At 37.3% G+C, this 24,089-nt stretch overlaps 3 protein-coding genes across 4 annotated transcripts in view; 1 reads left to right on the forward strand and 2 right to left on the reverse strand.

Annotated features, from left to right (window-relative positions):
• Window positions 1-3,788, reverse strand: LOC113545464 (gap junction delta-4 protein). Its single transcript, XM_026944835.3, has 2 exons — window positions 3,472-3,788; window positions 1-2,696 (listed from the first exon to the last, which is right to left on the reverse strand). Exons 1-2 carry the CDS (start codon window positions 3,533-3,535, stop codon window positions 1,492-1,494), a joined length of 1,269 nt encoding a protein of 422 aa, XP_026800636.1. The 5' UTR covers window positions 3,536-3,788; the 3' UTR covers window positions 1-1,491.
• A 1,726-nt stretch (window positions 3,789-5,514) lies between these two features.
• LOC113545409 (polyadenylate-binding protein 1-like 2) lies at window positions 5,515-8,377 on the forward strand. The gene is given in 3 exon segments (XM_053236468.1): window positions 5,515-5,718; window positions 5,720-5,841; window positions 6,175-8,377. Coding segments are annotated over 3 exon segments (393 nt in total). The 5' UTR covers window positions 5,515-5,674; the 3' UTR covers window positions 6,402-8,377.
• A 1,994-nt stretch (window positions 8,378-10,371) lies between these two features.
• ccny (cyclin Y) overlaps window positions 10,372-24,089 on the reverse strand; it is a 71,696-nt gene continuing 57,978 nt past the window's right edge. For both annotated transcript variants that reach the window (XM_026944808.3, XM_026944809.3), the window contains 3 exons: window positions 21,094-21,260; window positions 16,958-17,120; window positions 10,372-16,225 (listed from right to left, as the gene is read on the reverse strand). In XM_026944808.3, coding sequence (XP_026800609.1) covers window positions 16,109-16,225; window positions 16,958-17,120; window positions 21,094-21,260 — 447 coding nt within the window. In that variant the 3' untranslated portion in view covers window positions 10,372-16,108. The remainder of the gene's footprint in view (window positions 16,226-16,957; window positions 17,121-21,093; window positions 21,261-24,089) is intronic.

The following is a 24,089-nucleotide window of genomic DNA, read 5'->3' on the forward strand; positions in this document are numbered from 1 at the left end:
AATACAGCCAAGCATTTATTGGGATCATCTCATACAACATGACAAGTAATAATCTTAAAAGCTCATTGTAATTGCACGGCCTAAAACTGGCTTAACAGGTGGGTGGCTTCCAAAAGTTTTTTTCAGAGTTAATATGTGGCACAAACTGAACCCATTTTTATTCAGTCATAGACTGATTTATTCTCTACCTCAATTTTCCATTAAATTGTAACAAACCAGGAAAAAAACACTACAATTCAGAGACACAAATTTCAAGCAAATGGATGGTTTTTTTGTTTGTTTGTTTTTTTAAATCTTTACAGTTCCTCTATTCATTACTGGCTCTTTTGTGCTAAAATATAGCCATGAATTAAAATAAAAATCTGGTGTAATTTTGGACATATACATATAGCATGATGAGCTCTGACAATTTCAAAATGATGGTAAAATTGAGGTGTCATTTAAGCAGTCTCACTCAAACTCAAAGCCGGGGCGCTCCTCATGAACAAATGGTCTGACATGGATCCGAGTACATAAGATGGTGACAAAAGACAGGAAGATGAAAGCAGCAGGCTGTTGTTAATTTAGCTGTAGAGGTGAAACATACTAAGAGAGGTTGCGTTGTGTCAGGCGTCATCAGATCTTGTGTTTCATTGGATTGTGGTGTGCTATTTTAAGTGTTTGTATGTGTTCTAAAGTTCCAGCCTCAAATCCCTCTGGGTCTTTGAATATATTGTGACAAGCCACCCCCATAAATACAAATCCAGGCTTTGACGCTAATTGCTCTGCCTGGCACTCAGGCTGGGGAATTCCTGTTCTTTAGAGTCTAGACAAACTCACTGGTTTCTCGAAAGAAAACATCACCCATCAATGCTAATAATGTAATAACAAATCAAAGTTTGTATGGACTAGTTACAATCATTTTAACACAATGATGCTAATTGTTGTCACACTAGCGTTAATTTTTGGAGGGAAAGCCATACTTGTTGTCTTCAATGCGGAGAATGTATGTCATTTTCAACCTTGGAGGCCCTTTGTGGATATCGCCAACATGCTTTTAGAATGACCTCTCACCCTGACGCACACAGCCAGGTCGAGACAGGTCAAGGGTGATCTGTGTTTAGCGTTTAGAGAAGCCGAGTGAGCTTATACAAACAGAAGCAACAGGTGGATGGTGAAGGTCGTGGTTGAGCTGTAAAGGGTAGCATTCCACAGAGACTTTAAAACAGAAGAGCCACCTAAAGTCACCTCATCTTCAAACAGTTTAAGACCTTTGTTTATGGTCCCTCACTTTTCACATGCACAATGTACCATCTACATAACTGAGTAAATTCTGACAGCCTCCGAAGGTCACATCTCATCTAAAGGTCAAAAGATACCAGGATTTTATTGTTTAATGACATTTCATTAGTTGCTCATAAAAATATAACCTTTTCAGCTGTCTTAGGATGCAAATTGTTTTGGTGTTGATCCTACTCTGCCACCAATAAGATTAGGATCATGTCCAGACTCTCACACCCATGCTGACCTTTTCTCGTATCCATCTCCACCAGTCGATATCAGGTCACTATCAGTACTTGTATCCCCCAACATGTACTGTCCTGATATCCTTTCACAAGCTGCCACTGCTCCAGAGCTATCCAGCAGCCCGTCACTTTGTGGCTTGTCCCGTCTGGGAGGCGGCATGGGTTTGAGGCGACTACGCTTGTTGACCCGTATGGACCTGGGTGTGCCTACTAGCTCAGATGGGCACAGTGCCACCTCACTGCCCTCTCGCTCTGTTACCTCATCCTGTGCCACTGGGTAACAACCAGCTCCATTACTACTGCTGGAACTGGGTACACCAAGATTGATACCTACAGGGGTTCCTCCACGAGGGATGCCTGGATGACTTTTACCTTCGGAATGCAGAGACACATCATCATCCACACAGGCTTTGCTGATTCTCTTACGGAAGCTTCCATTTACCAGCAAGGATTGATGTTCAGGGTCACCAAAGTCGACACCAGTGGCTCCACTTTCTGCAAGGAAGTATCGTTCCTCCTCATACATCTTCTCTACCATCATCTTCTTCTTGCTCCTGTGCCTCGCTGACTGCTTAGATGCACAGATGAGATCAAATAGGTTGAGAATAAGAGACAAGGCAGCCAACCCCAGCATGAAATTCAGCATGATGGTCTTTTCAGTGGGTCTGGATATATAGCAGTCCACCATGGTGATGCAAGGAGCATGCTGGCACATGAAGCGCTTCGGGATGTAGAAGCCAAACAGATAGTAATGGGCTGCCCCAAAACCACCTTCCAGAAGGATCCGGACCAAAAGATGAAAGATGTAGGCTCCTGTGAAACAAGGCAGCCGTCTTACACCCGCTTTTACACTAGACTTTGACAGAGATGCTTCATGGAAAGGTTCTTGTTTAAGCTTATAGAAAGACCTAAACTTCATTCTGTTAGAGGCATCAGGGTGAGGTAGGCTGGATGTAACTTTGTGGATCACATAGACAATAAATACAACATGAACCAGGATAATGGAGGTAAGCTGGACCAGCCAGAAGCGGAACAGTGACAGAGGTGCAAATATATCATAACACACATTGGCACAGCCAGGCTGGATAGTGTTGCACACAAATCTCTCTTGCTCATCCTGGTAGAGTGGATAGCCAGCCAAGAACAAGACCGATGTACGTAGGAAGACCATTAGAACAAACCATATCTTCCCTGGAAGAGAAAAAAATCAACTTGTCAGGGATCAACTTTAAGTGTTTATGTAGTACGAGCATTATGACAGAATTTACAGCTATTTCAGGGGTTCATTGAAGGTTCCTAAAAGTGTTCTAATTTCAACCCTTTCTGGTAATGGAAACACACTCTTGAAGAGTTCTACATAGGATCTTAAAGGTTCCCCCAGAGAGACAAATCAAAGAACCCTTAATTACCATAAAGGGTACTTATCCCTATCTGCAGATCATGAAGGTTTCATTGGTGCATCCATAAAAATGATTCCCCAAGAGATATTTGAATAGTTAAAGTTTCTAAGCTTCCTAAATGGGCTGTAATTGGAAACTCTTTAGATATGTAAATGTTCTGTTATAGGGTTTGACATAGAATCCTTACTGGCACAAACTGAAGAACCTTCAAGAATTCTACCTTTAAGCTTTTTTGATATAAAAGTGATTAGTGATATAGATATGAAGCAGATATAGAAGTACTATAGGTAAAAATATATAAAAATATTTCATGATTTTACAAATGTAGAATCTACAGTAGGTTGATTGCACATTATAAATTATTTGGCCAATTACACTGAAAAACGGTAGTCGTTTCAGTTTGCCGTGTTAAACTAATTTCATAGAAATCTGGATAATTTAGATACATCTAAAATATAGTATCACAGACATTATTGCCTGATATGTCCATTAATTATTTATTTACTAGATACTTAGATGAGCCTACACTTAATAAATGTTTTTTCTTAATGTGTATTGTCACCTACCCACAATAGTGATGTTGTAATTCAGTGCAATGAAGACAGCTTCCCAGACTTCTTGCCTCCCCATGACTCCAGATCCAGGCTCACCAAAAAGGAGCTCACAAGACAAGATATTGATATCTTAATTTTACTCCAGGTGAGCATCCCACAGGTCCATCAGAACTGCAGTTGATCCTTACAAACGGACTGAAACTGAGTGGCCTAGCCTAGTCTCCTGCCTCTGCTTCTTGTCTTACCTATTCTCTTGCTTGGACAACAACTGTTCTCAGACAACAGAAAATGAGAGACGTGAGTTCCATTGTGAGGCTATTCTTACCCACCAAAGGCACGTCGACAGGCTAACATTGTTGAGATAGCTTGGGTCAGTTTGCACTTAGAGGTGAATAATGAACAGAGGGATTAGTCATCAAATTGCCTGTGTTAACTTCTCATCTACGATTAATAATGTTTCAAAGCCAGGTCGTAGCTGGCATCATTTTTTATTTCAGAAATTACAAAAGCTTTAGGGGAGTCATTTAACATTAAAAAGGTTTGGCAGGTACTTGACTTTAAGGGTGTAATGGTCGAACAATTAGGATTGATGCATCGATTTAAAAAGCAATGATTAAAATGAATTGAGGCAACAATCATAGTTGAATTATTATTGATTATTATCCATTGCAATTGATTATCATATCTATTGAAAAAGAACAGAAAAATGCTCCAAACTGATGTGTAAACAGGCTAGCAAGCTCTTCATCGCTCTTCATCATCATTTACAAATTAATTGTAGGGCTTCCCCAGATTCTGAACAATGTTGGTCACGTATTGTTACAAAATTGAATCGTATCATATCATATCATATCATATATCATGGCAGATTCTTTGGTATTGTCATATATTGAACTGTTGCCTTTTGAATGGTATTCTATCAGAGTCAGTGGTATCAAATACTTAATTTTATGAATCAAAATCATATCGTATCGCTTGGAAACCGGAGGTGTACCCCCTGTTTGACATAGCAATGTTTCCTCTTACTCTGTCATATTAAAAAACCATTGAATTAGAAGTATACTGTATAAAATAGGCTTCTGCTGGTAGTGGCAGCAATTCTCTTTTAAATGGAGCCTTTGGTTAATGATTACTGGCAAATGCCTGGCTATGATGAGTCAAGACTATTGCTGCACTGTGGGATAATTAAGTGGCAATACACAGCATACTAAAGCTTTGAATCGAGCTCAGTCCAGAATGTCCTGAAAACTCTGAGGAGCTTAAAGCAATAAGCAACTACAAATTCTGAAAATCACCTCATATAGTTTAAGAAGCACTTGGCTGAAGAAGAACACAGCTAATGAAGGACTTTTGTCTGAAATATCATGTTACTATTGAAGCTGTACCAGGGGTGTTCAAAGTCCGGCCCCAGGGCCAAATGCAGCCTGCGGACAGATGTTAACTGGCCTGTTGTTTCTCCATTGAGGCCAATTTCTATCCTGGTGAAGTCCTTTAGAAATTAAGAAGAAGAAGAAGACATAAATTAATGAATACATGTGCTATTATATGTATAGATACTGGAAGTATTTTAAGTGGGATTATTGTGGCTTGGCCTGTTTTGTGCACAGGCAAGATTAAATGCAGTTTTTTCTACACTGATATTTTAACCTATTTTGAATTACATTCATTTTTGGAGTACGAGTACTTTGGGACTTATGCATCTAGTTGCAAGTTCATCTGTGACATTTTTTACTGTTTTTGATAGAAAATTTGGACATACTTCCGAATGAGCTCCTATTATTGTGTCACATTCTGTCCCAATTTCTGTACCTGTGAAAGATGAATCTCTTCAGACCATCAATAACCAGCGACACAGCGATTAGCAACAGTAAGCAGTGATAGCAGCGATTATCAGCAATAAATATTTCTCTTGTACTGTTATGCATTATATCTGTGGTAAGTAGCCTTTTAATAATTTATTGTTTTATATATACTTTTTAATATATCTTAAGAGTAATTGGTATTCAACATACTTTTTACACTGTTTTTTTTATTATTGTACTGATAAGTTTAAGAAACTTTAGGCATTTATGGTTTACAATTCTTCCGATTTCCGAGGAGAAAAGTATTTTTAGTGTACTTATTACTAATGTTTGTCTGTTTAAAACCGTAGGGTTGGTGTTATTGCTTTTCTCCACCACTGAGAGTTTGATTTATTTATTTTTCTTTAGGTGAAATGAATCCAAATTTCATGATGGCCACACTGTATGTGGGAGATCTCCCCTGTGATTGCAGAGAAATTCAGCCCTGCAGGCCACATTCACTCCATCCGGCTCTGCAGGGGAAAGAAGACCGGCTCCTCACTTGGCTATGCTTACATCAACTTTCAGCAGCAGGCCGACAGTAATTCAAACCATACAGAACACTGGAGAACGCTGCTCCATACACTATTTCTGCATTTTAATTCAAGTTTATAGCCTAGTTAAGTCTACATGTGTAGTTTATGTATTATTTTACTGTGAATTGGATATGGTCAAGTTAAGTGCCTTATATGACATGCTGTTTTGTTGAAAAATATATTTTTATAAGAGTTATTTATTTCTTAGAACATAACCTCATAACCTTTCTTACCCATCTTTGCCAATAACTATGAAACTGTATATACCTAGTGTAATAGACACCTAGTCTTTTTTTAATTGAAATTAAATAAGCTGTAAATTATTTTTGTTCCCTCAGCTGAGCGAGCATTGGAAATGCTAAATTTTGAGCTCCTTATGGGACAGCCCATGCGCATCATGTGGGCTCAGAGGGATTCATCCCTGAGGAACACCAGCATCGGAAACCTGTTCATCAAGAACCTGGACAAGTCGATTGACAGCATGGCCCTTTATGACACCTTCTCCAGCTTTGGGAAAGTCTTGTCGTGCAAGGTTTGGGCTCTGAATAGCATCTGTATAGCATGATTAGCATATTTTATACTAAAGAGCTGTATTAGCTTTTTGATATAAATTCTGAATTTTGACATAACATGAGTTATAACATGAGTTAACACAAAGGGTTGTAAGTTATGAGAAGAGACTCTAAGAGCAGTGTCTCTGTTGTGTTACGAGTTTATTGAGCAGTTTAAGCCCTGTGAGGAGCGCAAGGCTGAGGCGGACCCCCGCTTCCAAGTTTCACCAACAAGTTTCACCAACAGCTATATCAAAAACCTGGGTGAAGACATGGACAACACAAAGCTGAAAGACATCTTCAGCAAGTTCAGAGAGGATCACGAATAGAGAGTTCTATACAGTCACATAAACATAATGTGTTATACACTTACACTCACTTTCAGATAACCAGACATTCTCCTTAAGAATTGTCTGGTGTAAAAGCAAGCTGTCCTGGTCCCCATGGTAGCAAAGCATCCCTGTTTTGTCACACCACTGCCATTATGCAGTATATATTGTTGTATAATGTTCTTACTGTGAAATGCTGTATTTTTTTTACAACAGACATAACAGCACCTGTGTTGTCCAGAGTTCCATGTTTGTTTTGTCTATTTGGGGATCATCCAGATGCTGTTTTGAAGTGAGTAGTGGTTTAGCCCAGTCTCTTTCTAACGTGGAGTCATGAACACTAACTTGCTTGTCTGAGTGAAATTGATACTTTATAAAATTTTAAATTAAAAAAATGGCTTTAGGGGCATGTAGGACGGAAATATACCCATAGAATTCATTCATTCATTTGTCAGAAATAAGGCTATGAAAAATTTATCCTGAAATCAGTGATTAATCTAATCAGTGATAAATGATTAGATAATTGTATAAATGACTAGCTTATAATATTTTTGTTCATCGGTCCAAATCTCCAGAACTCATGGCATTTCTGTACGCTACAGCTTTATCCTTTGGGTCAGTTTGTGCCCCGCAGCTTAGTTTAGCAGCTGGCCTTCCTGCACTTCCGTCACTTCCTGCAGTTGAGTCGACTCGCTTTTACACTGCAATAGAATTCTCTTGGAACTTTTGTTCCACACTCAGTTCTCCGGTTTCCTCCTATCTCCCCAAAAAAAATGCTGATGGGGTGGGTTGGCTATACTAAATTACATGTGGGTGTGAACGAGTGTGTGAATGAGTGTGTGAATGTGCATGTGCACAGTGCAATGCAATGGACTTTGTGCATTCCTAGCCTTCACAGGATAGGATCTACTGTGACCCTGACCAGGATAAAGCGCATAATGAAAAATGAATAAATGAATAAATGACTGAATGGATGAACGATGTCCAAACTTTAAACTGGTAGTGGATATGATAGCTATCATGTAAAGACATCTCATTATTCCATTTAGAAACGCTACAATGCTTTATTCAGAGAATGGTTACTCATTTATTAGTGAGAAATGTTTGCCAAAGGAAACAGGTGAATGTACAGCTTAATAAAGCTTCTGACTGCTGTTTCCTTTGGCAAGGAAAAAGTTTGTCACAGCGTGTAACAAATCACTGCAGAGCTGTGGTACAGCAGAATGAATTACATCCTTATTGTGTGTGTGTGTGTGTGAGGCTCGCAGCAGACGGAGACTAATTTAGAAAAGCAGTAAATGAGGATTGTGTACAATAAATCCTGAATGTTGTTTATTCTGGGCGCTCAAGAGAAAGAGTTTTATATAATGTTTATTCCACAGCGCTGGTGGATTCTGATTGGTCGGAAGATGTTGATTAATTTTCTAAAAGAGCAGCTTTGACAATAGTTCTGACTGCACGACAAATCACAGGTTTATATAATACACTTGTTTTAATATGTTATAGTTTCTGCAGTAACAGCTTACACAGGGACTTGCATGATGGACTCTCAACATAAATGGCTTTTTATGTGTGTAAATGTTGAAATGGCAAAGTGATAACAGGACATTTTTTGATAACAGGGCACTTGTCTTGCAGATGTTCAACAGCATTACATGCAACTATAAATGGATAATAAGTTATGATGTGTCATTCATTAATAAATAAAAACTTGTTAGCGTTGACAAACTGCCTGCCAAAGTAAATAATCAACTACCGGGTGGTGACAGCACGTCTGCTTCCTGTCAGGCAGCATCACACCACCCTGTCTTTGATTATTTTCCTATAAAAGCATGCCTTCATATGTTTTATTCCTTACTCATTACTTGCTTGGCAAGCAAGTATATCTCAAAATATTAAGAAACATGGATATTATATAAAAGCAGCACTTTCTTTTTTTCTTTTCTCTGTGGCATTGCCAGCTGTGATGTACATCAGCGATGAAGCATTAGGCTGGTCATGTGACTAACCATGTGACCCATCAAGACTCATTTAACAGTGTTAGTGATCCCTAAACTAGGTCTTACTGCTGAGTGCAGACAGCACTGTCTCTAAAACATTGTAAATCATAGAGAGTATTACAGTATTGCAATTTAATACACACAGCTTATACAAGCACAGGAGAAATTGCTCAGTCACTAATTACACTTTCATTTATAGACATGAAATTTACTTTTATGATTTTACATGAAGATAAGTCTTCAGGTCATTTAGCACAAATGAAGAGACGGGCTGAGTAATATAATACTGATATCGTATTAAATTGTATTAAATACTGTTTTCTGAAATATTGTGATATCATTTAAGATATTAATTTAAAATTATTTCTTAAAAATTATTTAATAATAATAGTTAATATAGATTATTAAATATTTCATATATATAATAATAATATTTTTAAATAAATTCATTACAAACTGACTAGAAGCAGCTGATTTGATGTTGCATTGTCAAATGTTAATATGTTTAAAACAAAATATATATTTTTTGTTTTGTAATTTGTTAAAAATTATTTTTTAAAAATGTTAAAAAAACAAACAAACAAAAAAACTAAATAAATACTACTACTAGCTCTGCTGGGTCCTAAGATTTATTTAAAAAAAAAAAAAGAAACCTTTTTGTATAAATTAATCCTTTTAAGGAACTTGAGTTTACAGCGTCATTTACAGCTAAAGTGTGAAAACAGTAACAGCAACAGTATTCTTTTAGGAAATAACTACAAATTGAACACATGACAGGAAGTGTTATTGTGAAATAAAACAAAAGAACCAATCAGGTTCCAATATGCAAATGAAGGTTGGTTTACCAGGAACAGGAGGTGGAGTGTGTGTTGAATTGGGAGTTAATCCGGAAATGTATAGAAGAAAATTTCAAGGGTTTTTTTTTTTTTTTTTTTTTTTTGGAAACCAACTTGCCGACTTTATTGTTTAATACAGAAATACATTTAGCACATTTTCGGAGACTAATACTGGTAGTTTTATGCTTTGTTTTATGGATTGTTTTCTGCCTTAATGTTTTTGTCAGTAAGCACATCAGTACATACATACATACATACATATATATGTGTGTGTATATGTATATATATGTATTTGTGATTGTGTTTAGGGTTTCTGGTGCTAATTTGTTGGTTGGTGCTGTATTATCATTATTCCCGTGAGAAGTTAGTGGCTCTGCAATCAGAAAAAAAAAGTTAGCGCAAGAAAATACCTAGAGTATAATGGCAGCAAAAATGTGCAAATCCTAGAAATGTGAAAGCATGGATGAAATAAGGAGATCAGAGAGAGACATAAATACTTAAATTCAGCAAGAAATTACAAATGAAATTACACAGAGGTAGTGTTCAGTGCAGGGCTCACACAACGCTCACCTCCAGCTCCACGTATTTATAAACGTATGCAAACTGTATAAAAACAATAATACAAAACCATGCCCACTGTGAGCATGGTGGTGGTAGCATCAGGTTCAGAGTGACCCTTGACCACTTGGTTTCTTTGTTATTTTGTGATTTCTATCAGTTTCCAATGAACTGCCAATTCAATGAAAAGGTCAAAAAGCCTGGAAAACATTGTTGGAAACTGACAGAAACTCCAGGCAGGTGTAAAGCGCAGTTTCTGTATTAGACAAAAGTTCTCCTTTATATAGAATTAGAAAAGTCATTGTAAGTTAAAAATCAATAAATTCCTTTAATTTACCGATTGACAGTGCAAGCTCCGACCAGCATGCACCACACAAAGGCCTACAATTCACAAGAAAGACTTCTGAAAATACATGACTTTTTTTTCTGGTATTGATGACAGAAATGTATTACATAAAAGAACAAATTTATAATCAATAGTAGCAATAAAAGAAACAATAGTGAGATAAATATCAACCATTTCTCTAGAATTGCTTTTTATGTTTTGACACAAAAGGAATGACAAAAGCAATGCTATTGCGAAGTTCACAAAGGGAGGGAGGAAAACAAAAAGTAAAAATGGCGAGTCCGGGAGAGCGCGCTTACTTTCAGCACGACTCACTGTGGAGCTCTGCGTGACGGCAAAATCATAATAACAAATTCGACATAAGCAAAACAACAGACTCATGCACTTCTCAATGACGGCGCGCAAATTCAGTCACTTTATCATCCCAAGATCTTTTCGTAAAACGTCTTTTCCTTTCTCTTATCATGCCTGAAGCTGATCATTGACTCGATTCCTCCCTCATCATCACCCTGATTTTTATTTAGAGATGATTAAACGATGAGATGAATACTGACTTCTCATAAATATCTCAGCATAATATTTAAACTATGATCTTCTTCGACACAGTATGTACACTGTACAAAATTTTTTATATATATATATAAAAAGTTAGAATTATAATTTAATGATTTTAAAATCATTAAAAAGCTGAGCTTGTTGCTGTCCATAGAAGAAGAAATATATTTCTAGATGAAGAATGAATAGCATTATTAAATAAATATTTCTGAAAATATACACAGATCAGGTTAAAAAAATCAATCAATTCAACCAAGCATTATTATTATTAGAATTATGTCTATAACTTAGAACACTACGCTATAAAATCAGACTGTTAGGAGAGTGTGATGGATTTTAAAAAAAAAAAAAAAAAAAAAAAAAGATGAAAATGAAAGCCATGTTTCTACCAATGAAAGCCACAAACTCGGTGAAATAACTGGCAGTGGATCCCAGGGGTATTACGGTTTCAAACTCTCAAAGTTTCACGGCATGATAACCTAATTGCGGTATTATTCAACCACTATAGAATAAATAGTTTCAGTTCTGATTGGCCGAGACTTGTTCAAAGTCAATTTATTTAAATACACACATACACACACACACACACACACACACACCTGTGACCGCATCATGATACCTGAATTCTGTATTAATACACCAAAATTAGACCAATAAACCATTTTGTCCATAGAATACCCTAATCTTTGCCCATTAAGTTGCTTAGCAACCAAATCTTTCTCTTATCAGACTACATTATATGGTGTACAAACAGTTTATAGCGAATATTATTAATAATAAAAGCAATTATTAATTGAACATTTGATTAATAACTGTTTTGTCAGTGTTTCATGTAATTCTTAAGAACACCCTTAACCGCACGCTTTCTGTTATCTTATTGCTTCATTTAAAAATACAAACCGGTAATGAAAATGAAAGGAAAATATATATTCTGAAATCTTTGCACCTCCTTGTATATATAACAAAAATCAAAAAGATATCTTAATGGTATCTGAGAATGAACTTTCATAAAAAAATCGGCAGTCGACACCGTCAGTATTTATCACGTTGTTGTTATAAGCTGCTTTCAGAGAATGTAGCTTATAACATGATTTCAGAAAAAAAGAAAAAAAAATCTACCAATATACCTACACTGCAAAAAAATGGCATCTTAGGAAGAGAAATTATGTTAAATATAGTCAAAAGTATCTAATATTTCTTATTATAAGATAACAATAAACCAAATATAAGATTATTAAACCTATTTCTAGACATTTTTGTTAACTAACGTCAAGCTTTAAATTTTGCTTCTGTCTAAAAATAAAAGCTTAAATTTAGCAAAAAAAAAATGATCGGACACTAGAACAAGAATATTTCAAGCTTGAAATTAGTAAAATGTATAGAGATAAGTTCAATCATCTTATATTTGGTTTCTTATAATCTTAAAACAGGAAATGAGAGACCAATTTGACTATATTCAAGATATTTACACTTGCTAAGATTGCTAAGAATTTTTTGCAGTGTAATCTAGAAGTGTGCAAAATTAATTTAGTTTAGTTTTTGCCATGTTCTTCTGTCTTTCTGAGCTGTTGTGTGTTATAAAGTTACAAAGATGCTAGGAGCTGCAGCAGAGGTAGCAGTGTAACATATTTACAGCAGTAGCGGATTGAACACTTCTGAAGAGTTTTCAGTGTACTCACGTTGCACCTGCTGAGAAACGGAGGTGGATGTAGTTTGATTTAGGGTCCAGAGGGTCGGGGTTTTGAATTTTTCAGGAGTCGCAGCCGGATCCAAAAGCGATGAGAACCACTGGAGTAAGGAAATTGACTGATCGCATTCTGAAGAAATCGGAGCTAACTGTCTGAGCATACACCGTGACTAAGCGTGAAACCATGACAACCGTAACAACCCTAGTGGATCCTGCAGAAATTCACACCCTCATTAGCTGTTTAAAGGCTTTTCTAGACTTTTGGAGATGATAAAATGACTTCTTGCAGGGTAACACAGCAAACTGTAGAACATCAAACCAATTTAATAGAACATTCAGTACTCAAAAAAATAATTACAAACTCATTTTGCAACCTTCACTCATGAACACACTGAATTAAAGAATATTTAACGAGATATGAAATGTCTGTTTTGAGGATAAGTGTCCATTTCTCTGTAATCTGTGTATTGCTTGGTGTTTGAATCTGAAACGAGGTCGACTTTATCACACGAGGTTGATTTATCAAGCTCATAAAAACGTACACGCCAAGGTTGTGCAATTTACCTTTTTTTTTTAATAACTATACTGAAATGGAATGTCTTCTTGAGAAGAAAATAAATCAGTCCATTTCTTCAGCCATCAGATCATCAGGTTCTACAGAGAGAAACAGAACGCTACATTTCCACCTTCCTACATAACACACTTTCTCTGTGGCTTTTTTTTAATTATTAGACTGTGGCCTTAATGGAGGACAAAACAGCAGGACGCCTGGAAATAGGACTTGGACGGCATCCAAACATCCCGGTGGGGTTTCTGTTTTAAAACAAAACCATTACAGCGTCTGTGTTTTGTCTCGCTAACAAGCAGCATGTTTACAGCGTGAACAGGAATCCTCTCGTAATCATCTGATATTGAAATTCCTCCTTACTCTATTGTGAAAATTTTAATTTCTAATTTCAGAAGATTTACATTTTTCCATTGATTTTCCCAAATCATAAAATAAATTTGAAAATAAATAATGTTTAGATGTGAAACATGATAGGATCAGTATGTCAAGCGGTGATTCGTGGTGAGACAGGACACCAGTAACGATTAGGAAATTTCCAGCAATTAATCATCAATCAATCAAACTGAATCCGCAAAAAAAAAAAAAAAGAAAAAAAAAAAAAGTGTTTCTCTTAAATGCGAAAAGTTCTGGTAGCGGATCGTAAATTAGGTGAACTCTAACACAGCAAAATTGTGACCCTGGGAAGCGTGGGCAATACAAAGCACGGCTGTATTATTAAGTATTGGTCACACCAAATTTTGCTTCATTATTTGCTTCACCTTGCTTGTCGCTCATTAGCTAGCTAACTTTACTAGCTAACTTTCCTCCAAATCACGACATTAGCACTGCCTACAATCAATCACCTGATTTTTTTCTCCACTCAGGTGAAGAAACATTGGTTTGCATGCTGCATTACAGTGTTAACGTTATTGTATTAAAACATTAATTCCAAATATGGCTGAGGTTTGGGTTGAAATAACTGAAACAAGGGGAACATACTGTATGAGAGTCCATTTGCACAGTGACGTGAAAGTGCAAAGCGCAGTAACGAACCAAAAACGCAACAGCAAATTCAGAACCATATCAACATCAAGGCAAAATGGAAAGTGTAGGTCTTTACTGAACATCACATGCTGTGTGTCGAGCACAAGGGAAAAGAATGACATTTCTTCAGTCTATCTATTGAGTCGAGTGAAAACAATTACAATGCGAAGTTACATATGTTAATAAATTGTAGCTTAAGTCGTTCTTCTGAATAACCCAGCTTCCTTTACATGGCTGCTCAGAATTCTCTTACTTGTATTAATGACAGCATAAAATAACATCATATGAATGCCCTTGAAAAAAATTATGCATTTTCAGGATTTTCTCTTGCGTTTTCCTATTTGCTGTTGAGATTTTCCGGTTTTGTTGTTGTGTTTTCTGAATTTGCCATTGCGTTTCCTGGTTTGATGTTGCATTTTCTATTTTTTTCTGTTTGTGTTTCCTAAATTTGCTTTTGGGATGTCTGGATTTGCTGGTGCGTTTTCGATCTATGATGTTGCGTTTTCATATTTTCTGTTGCATTTTTGATTTGCTGTTGTCTATTCTGGTTTTGCTGTCGCGTTTTCTGAATTTGCTGCTGTGTTTTCGTATTTTCTGTTGCTCTTGTGTTTTCTGGTTCTGCTCTTGCAGTATTTTTGTTTTGCTTTTGTTTTGTGTATTTAGTTTTTTAATGTGTTTTGCGCTTATCAGCCAACATACATTTGGCTGAGAGTACAACTGAACTGCCACAGATTCTCTTCTCGAAGGCTGTCGGCATACATGAGAACGCATCTTCTTTACTCTAAGAGAAAAAAAAATACTTTGAAATAACTTTTTTGAAGCCATGATGTCATGAACTTTTTCACTCTTTCGAATCCAGTGACTTTATCTTGATCCGACAACCTCGTTGTCTCTGTGTTCTTAAGTTTGTTTATCTGTGGAAGTGTGGATAACCAATCAGATTGCAACTTTCAGGATTCTGAAGCTTGGTGGCCAGAAAAGTGTACAATAAGTATGAAACCTTGCTTAAAAGTATTAAACTGTACATTTCCTTGTCCCTCGAGTGGTACCATCAAGGGTACATCTTTTGAACCTTTCACCTGGAAACGTGAATATAGTGTACTTTTAAAAATAATTTAAGGTACATAATTGGACTTTTAAAGCTTTAAGAGTTAGTTAAAGATGTACCTTGTATGGTGTCACCATAGCGACAAGGAAAAGTACGGTTTAGCAGCTTTACTTCTGAGAGCGTGCGGCTGAGACTAATTGTGATATTTCACTCTTTGGACAGGTTCCTGACACCTGCTTGACTTGAAAGCACAAAAATGTAATTTAGACCAACGTTCACAACGCGTATGGAAGAGCTGTAGATTTTCTGAGTGGCTTATTTTGGGCTGATTATTGAATTACTGTCAGGTCAGACGTGCCCCTGTGCTTCAGAGAAGACCTAGAAGAAATAAACCTTCAAATAAAAAAAAGGAATGTGTAACTCATACAGAATAAGCTGAGAGTGGTTCAGAATTGAAAATGGCAATCATTTAAGACACACAGAGTTGCCGGAATGCTTTTCCTGCCCTCGTATGAGACGTTCCTCACACTCCGACCCATATGCTGCTCTCTCTCGTTCCTCCCTCGATCAGGTTTTTAGAGTCCTGCCCCCGGTGTCCTGTATTTACAGCAGCCATCAGAACAACAAAGACACGCCTGGAAGGTAAAATCCGCCGGGTTTTTGTCTGGACCAGATGGAGGAAGAGGACGATTCTGTGGACAGTCTCTCTTTCTATCTCTCTCTCTCTCTCACTCTGTCATTTGATCGTTCCTCAGTGTCCCCAAACCACTGTTAGGAGATGATAGCGGGAGACCACCGCACCACTGTGAGATTGTCCGCACTCACTGACCGCTTCTTGGCTGCTTTTCTCAAGTCTTTATACTTATCATCGCAGAGCCTGGAGATCGCCTGAGAAAGAGAAAAAGATGTCTCGTCTTTATGAAATTCCTAAACCTCATGACGCAAATAGCATGAACACAAATAAAAAAAAAAAAAACAAACAAAAACGTTTATTTATACCAAATACAACAAAGAGGACAGACAGATCAGAGGGTGGCCACTGACTGTCCTCCACAAACACACACACACACACACACAAACACACAAACACACGGCATCATTAACAGCCTGCATCATCACAGCTGCAGCTAGATCGGTGGATGTTGGACGTGTAATTGCTCCGTCCTGCTGCTGTCTTGCCACCAGATCATTACTGCAGCATCTCAGCGTCTCTCTGCTTCGTCATAAGTCTGACATTCAGCGGATTATACAGCAAATCTTCAGGTTAACAATAATTAAAGAGGGATAGTCATACAATCAACAACCCTGTATCTTATATCTAGACTGGATCCTGATGAGATTTTATCCATGTGTAAGTCAACTCTGTTTATCAGGAGTAAAACTGAGTTCAGTGCTTTATTGCTCATCATAAAGCACTGAACTCAGAAAACGAGCTCGGTCCGAGTAACAGATTCCTCCTCCCCTGCTGAGATCCATACAGTCTGTAGTAACTAAGCTGCTCTGAAAAACTATTAAACATGACGTAAAAGATTGAATCAGATGAACAAACAGATGTTCAGACAGATGTGCCACTGTGATGAAGCTGAAGCTGAGCTGTCAGATGGCAGTGTGACCTCTCACCTCTAGTTTCTGGGCCTTGTCTCTGCTCAGAGGCTCCAGAGGGAAGTTCAGGTTGTTGGCCTCAGACAGCGACCGCAGATCGAAGTAGTACTTAGCATAAACACTCGACGGCACGTTGATGTTAAACTGCAGCAGCTCCAGAAACTGTCTCTCCAGCTCGTTCCTAAATACCCAGGGAGGGAGGGAGAAAAGAGTGGGAGAGAGATAGTGAGAGAGAAAAGAGTGAGAGAGAGAGAGAGAGATGAGTGAGACACAGAGAGAAAAGAGTGAGAGAGAAGAGTGAGACAGAGAGGGAAAAGAGAGAGAGAAGGGAGAGAGAGAGAGAGAGAGAGAGAGAGAGAGAGAGAGAGAGAGAGCGAGGAGAGAAAAGAGTGAGAGAGAGAGAAAAGAGTGAATGAGAGAGCAGAGAGAGAGAGAAGAGTGAAAGAGAGATAGAGAGAGAGAGAAGAGTGAAAGAGAGACAGAGAGAGAGAAGAGTGAATGGAGAGAGAGAGAGAGAGAGGGACAGAGAGAGAGAGAAAAGAGTGAAAGAGTGAAAGAGAGAGAGAGAGGGAGAGAGAGAAAAGAGTGAATGAGAGAATAGAGAGAGAGAGAGAAGAGTGAGTGAGACTCTTCAGACGTGACGTTACAGAGCGCTGTGAGCTCGAGTGAAATGTGATCACGCTTCACACACTTGGGTTTAACTCACACACGCAGCTCAAAGCTGAAGTTTTGCTACATCTGATTTGTGTAGGAAAGAATTTATGTAAGATTTCAAACCCCATTAAAGCTTCAGTTGAAGAAATCAAGTCTGAGTTCATGTGTTTTTCCCATCATTCAGTGCGCAAATGCAGTGCAATTATAATGAAAGTACATGTGATGACTGTCTGTGTCTGTGCCCTTATGTACATCATCGTCTAAATGTAATTTTAATGAACTGTCTGAAGAAATGAACACAGAAATGGAAGAAGAAAGAAAGACTGAGAGAACGACTAACAGGCAAAAGAACAACAGAAAGCAAGAAAGAAAGCATGACAGAGAGAGAGAGAAATACAGACACAGACCAACATAAAAAAACACCAAGACAGAAAGAGAGACAGAAAGAAAAACAGACAGACAAACAGAAAGAAAGACCAATAGAAATAAAGAAAGAAAGCCCGAGAGAGAAGACAGAAAGACAGAAATAAAAATAGAATACCAGACAGTAATAAAAGACCCAGCCAGACACAGAAAGAAAGATAGACAGACAAGCAGACATACAGACAGCCAGAGAAAAAGACAGAGACACTGACAGGAAGAAAGACAGACAGACAGAAAGAAGACAGACAAGCAGGACAATCTGAAGGAAGAAATGAATATGATAATGAAAAGTAAAAATGTAACACACACAAAAAAGGCAGACAGAAGACAGAGAGGCAAACATACAGACAGCCAAAAAGAGAGAAAGAGAGATATGCAGACAAACAAACGAAGAACAACAGACATACACTGGCAGGAAGAAAGACAGGCAGACAGACACAGACAGGAAAAAAGACAGAGAGAGACAGACAAGCAGACATAAACATAGAAAGACAGAAAGAAAAACAGCCAGGAAGACAGAAGTATGAAAGACAGGTAGATAGAAAGATAGATAGCCAGCAAGACAGTGAGAAAGAAAGACAGAGAAACAGAAAGAATGCCAAAAAGGCTGAGAAAGACAGAAAGAGAAAGACAGACAAAATGTGAGCAGAAAGGGGAAAAAAAAGACAGGCAAGCAGAAAGAAAGAGAAAGACACACAGAAATAAACTCCAGAAAGATAGATAGTAAGAAAGACAGAGACAGGCAAATAAACAGAAAGACAGATGGATAAACAGAAAAAGACAGAAAGACAAGCCAACAGAAAGACAGACAGACAAAGACAGACAGACAAACAGACAATATTTTTTCCCAGACCTGCCTGTTTTAACACTAAAGAATGGTTTACATTTACATGCTTTAATAGAAAACATGAGCTTTACCTTCCACCCATATCAACATTCAAATGAAGATACATAAAGACTAAATATAACCAAAAGGCTCAGAAACACACACACACACACACACACACACACACACACACACACACAGAGACAAACACAGACAAACACACACACACCCTGACACATTTTTAACCAAACTGTCCATGCTGCTCACTGCGTGGTCTTTAAAATAACAGTGTACTCAGTGGAGGTCGGAGGTCACATGACATGCTGAGGGTCACGTCTCACCCCGCTCCATGTGAATTCCACACCACTCTATACACCACTGCAGTCTGATCTAAATTTTGTCGAAATATCTGATCAGATCAGATCAGCTCTCAGTAGCTTCCAGATGTGCAGGACAGTGGTATTGTCAGCTTTATTCAGCACGACACTGAAACGTCACATGGCCTGTTGGTATGTAATATACAGGTCTAACTATATCCTTACTATTTCAAACAGTCGTACATGTGCAATGTTAATGCGTAGCTCTGAAGGGACACGAGTAGGAGTGTGTGTGTGTGTGTGTGTGTGTGTGTGTGTGTGTGTGTGTGTGGGAATGGTATACTTGTGTGGAAAAACCTGAACGGTGACTGATAATCTAGTCGAATTCTCCATTCTGATTGGTCAGAAAGTGCTGATTAATTTTCTATAACAGCTCTTCCAGTGGTTCCAGTTGTAAAGTAAAATCACAGGTTTATAAATATGAATGTGCTTTTTTTTAATACGTTATCGTTTCTATAGTAACAACTTACATATGGACTTACGTATGGCTAACACTAATAATAAATGAATTAAAAAAAAAAAGTGTTATTTAACAAATGAAAAAAAAACATGTAATTGTTGATATGGTGAAGTTTACTGTTAGGAGATGTTTATTTAACATTTATGGAAGGAGTCTCCAGTGTCAGAGAGGGAAAAAAATAGAGGGTGGTGAGAAAACAAAATGTTCACAGCTACTATAAGATGTGATAACTAAAGGAACTAAATTAACAGAACTTTAAAGTTGACCTTAAAATGATGACAGGTATGATGTGCGTTTTTTTAATGAATTAAAATATGTAAAAGTTGGTAAACTGCTATGGTATAAAAGGAATAAAACACTTCGGGACGTTAAGTAATTGGAAAATAATCACTGTTCTGGTGGTAACAGTAACTCTGCTTTGTGTAAGGAATTCCTTAAGGAAGGAATAATGTTTTATTCCATACTTAACATATTGCGTATGCTGTTTATATTATCATTCAAACACATCTGGGGTGTGTGTGTGTGTGTGTGTGTGTGTGTGTGTGTGTGTGTGTGTGTGTGAGAGAGAGAGAGAGAGATTGGGTGGTAGGTTGTGAATTTAACCCCCTCCATATACCCCTCCCCAACCCAAGCCCCCCTCCCCCCCAAACACACACACACACACACACACACACACACACACACACACACACACTCCTTTATGAGTAAACAGCTTTAGATTTGACTGGTATAAAGTGTAGACGCTGACTTATCCTTAAATAAAAATTCTTTTACAAAGATCTTATTGGCTCACTTACATGATGTGGAGCGTCAAGCAAACCTGAGAATCGGTTGTTACTATGGGAACAACAACTTATAAGACAGATACATTAATATACACCTGTGATTTTACTTGCAGCTGAAAACTAAGGTCAGACCAACTGCGAATTTATCAGCACAGGGAGTCATGAGAGTTCACTGCTGCAAAATGACAGGGAACATAAGACTGATAAATGCAGAGGTAAATCAAGTTAAATGGCATTACACTTCCGCTAACTGCCTTTAACTGCAGAAGCCGTTGGGTGTGTTTTTCTAAAGAGGGGTCGCAACTTACAAGTCAGAGCTTTCAGAAAATTCTCCAACTGCTAATTAGATGTGTGAGGAGCATGTGAAGCGCTTCTGTAGATCGAGAACTTTTATAATTACTATAATTCTCCATTTCTACACCAATGATGCGCCGTCATATATAACAGCCATTTATTTCTGTGACTGGCTCTGTATTGAATTATTTACTCTAATACTAAGAAAGTGGCTGTGCACAAAAGACTTGTACACAGAATATATACAGCCAACACACACACACACAGACACACACACAGACACACACACAGACACACACAGACACACACACAGACACACACACAGACACACTTACATGTCCTCTACGGTGATGTCTTTGAGGATCTGACAGTAGTCCACGTTCCACACGGCCTGATCGTCCCACACTTTAGATGCCAATAAAATGGCTCCCAGTACGATCCTCTTCCAGTTAGCAGGACAGATATCAATCTCAGCGTAGGTTAACAACCTTTCCAAGTACACCTGAGAGACAAAATCAGACAAACAGAAGTAGATGGTTAATCACTAGAGAAATACTGTACAATTGTTTACTAATCAGTATCATGTGTTTCAGCATCGGACTCTAACTTAAAGCCCAAAGCATTGTGTGTGGACACAGAGAGCAGTGTAGTGTGCGTCTGCATCACGATTTCTCACACCAATGATGTAATGAATATCACACCACAGGCCGTGCCTATTTTATTATTTTCATATAACAGCATGGTCTGAAGTGTGTTGTTATACTTACACCAGAGACTTACCAGTGATTATAAATGTAAATTTATTAATGAAAAACACATCATTCATTAATACATTTTTTTAAACAACATTAATAACTTTTTGTTGCATGACAAAAACAAACAAAAAAATCCCACAGCTTGTTGTGAGAAATCCGAAGAGAGCAAAGTCCTCTGTCCTGAACACTTACCTGTATCTGGAAACTTTTGTAACTGACTGTTACAAAGCACTGACTGACACTGGAGACTCCTTCCAAAAAAAAACGTTAAATAAATGTCTCCTTAGATAAAATGTCACCATATCAATGATTTTTCTTTGTTAGACAACTAATTAAAAAAAAAAAAAAGTTTATTATTAGGTACAGATTATACGCAGTGACAGTCATACTAGTTCCTGTGTACGAGCTGTTACTATAGAAACGATAATGTAGTAGAACAAGAACATTGATATAAACTTAGTACTTATGTTACAGCTAATGAGGTTATATAAAATGAATTCAGAAATCAACTCCAGAACGAGATGTGGTATAAAACCGAATAACAAAACAGATACAGTTCATTCAAAAACCTAAAAATAATCATATAAATAAATAAATAAACACACACACATATATATATATATATATATATGAAATCGATCTTTTCTGTTTCTAGATGTACAGAAATAATAATATTAATAATAATAATAATAATAATAATAATAATAATAATAGAATCCAAGAAACATTACACCCATATTTAAATGCAAGCGGCCTTTAAAGAGACATCAGTTTCCTGAGGCATCTTAATAAATGTTCGGTGTGCACCACGAGCTACTGCCTGCTTCAATATCTTTACAGCTACACTATAAAACCCCGAGGACCAATTATGTCTGAGAAGAGAGCGAGACAGAGCAGCAGTGTCTCCTTACTTGTCTTCCTTCCTCTACAACGACTGAGTAACCGTGAAGTGTGTAGAAACTAATAGACTACAACTCCATGTCAATTTTACTGGTTAACCAAATAACACAAATACTTCAGCTGTACACAGGAGAGACATACTGTTATATAAAATGATTCTTCTTCAGATGAAGCTTTATTGATCGAGTTGCATGGCAATGTCTAGCATTTCTAAACAGATGGGCTTGTTTGGAATGCATAAGTACAGGGAGAGAACCGAACAAAGACAGCCTTGTGCCTGAAGCCATGCCGTCTGTAGGAGATCCTGCATGAGCAGGGTTCCAGTGCTCCCCTGCTATGAGCGGAATATTTATGTCAGGACTACGGCATGACATACAGGCTTTAGAAATGAGACTCGCAGAGCTTGCAGACATGAGATCCTTTCTAATACTCTGTGTCAAGCAGTTTTACTCACGCAGCAGTACTTCCTGTAATTATCAGAGATCTGCACGTGGCCAGAGTGTGTGTTAGGGCTGTCAGAATGAATTCTATTATTTCATTGAATATTTACTTATTCAAAAGGCAAAACTAATCCTGATTGGAATTTACACAATCTAATATTCTACTCGAATTATTAGCACCCTTGCTTAATCTCACACTGAGATGTGCAGCTATTATTTTTTGCCTGATTTGTTCAAGTTAACACACTTTTGTCTTGTTTCGTTTGTGTATTCTTTAATCCTACCCATGTTGATGAATGACTACGTTGATCTGGCCCTCTGTGTAACCTCATATTTATACCCCAGGGGAAACAGGAAGTCATGGATCTTCAAAAGAGTCAAAAGAGTCCCTAAACACTCATTTGAACTTCAATTAAAATTAAAAAGGGAACATGCTTTAGTTGCATCTAGTTCATAGGAATTTTCAGGGGTGCTAATAATTGTGAGATATATTGTAAAATAAAAAAAAGGATGATCAAACTATATATACAGGATATATACAATTAATTGAATAAATATACTGTAATGTATAAAGGGTAGATTTCTCCCTTATTTACAGTGTGAGATTAAGCTAATTAACCAAAGACATTTTTTCCCATAACCTTACCCATCTTTACCAAGGGTGCCAATAGTTCTGGAGCTGAACGTAGGTGTGATTTCTAAACCTTCTAGCGATATATGAACCTTGAAACTGGATTCCACCGTACAGTATAAATGGACACTTTCTAACTAAAGTATCATCGATGAGGAAGTGTTCCTGTGTTTAAATCAATAAAAATATATGGATGTAAAACATTCAAGTTTCTGACTGAATTTGTTTTCTCCCTGTGATATTCTTTGCTAAAAACTGTTATGCTGTATTATTTTCATGCTTTTTTTTGTGTTATCCTCTATGACAACTATCCTCAGGTGATTTCTACTTAGAAATTAGTCTATGCATTTTTAATAAATAATTGTACAGTGCTTTTCTCTGCCTCTCCAACTCTCTCAGATCATAGTCATTAATATTAATATATTAATATAACCCCAATGCTCATTAATATTCATTAGCTCACTGACACTGCTAGACAGTATATGAGGGAAAAGAGGAACAACATATTAAACTGTGAGAGCAATGAGGAGTTTCAGAGTGTTAAATTTATACCACAGTACAGTTTATGACATGAATCTACAAATTTCATCCAGAAAATGTCAAAT

The sequence above is a fragment of the Pangasianodon hypophthalmus genome, chromosome 1 (genome assembly GCF_027358585.1).
Source record: "Pangasianodon hypophthalmus isolate fPanHyp1 chromosome 1, fPanHyp1.pri, whole genome shotgun sequence".
Taxonomy (NCBI): domain Eukaryota; kingdom Metazoa; phylum Chordata; class Actinopteri; order Siluriformes; family Pangasiidae; genus Pangasianodon; species Pangasianodon hypophthalmus.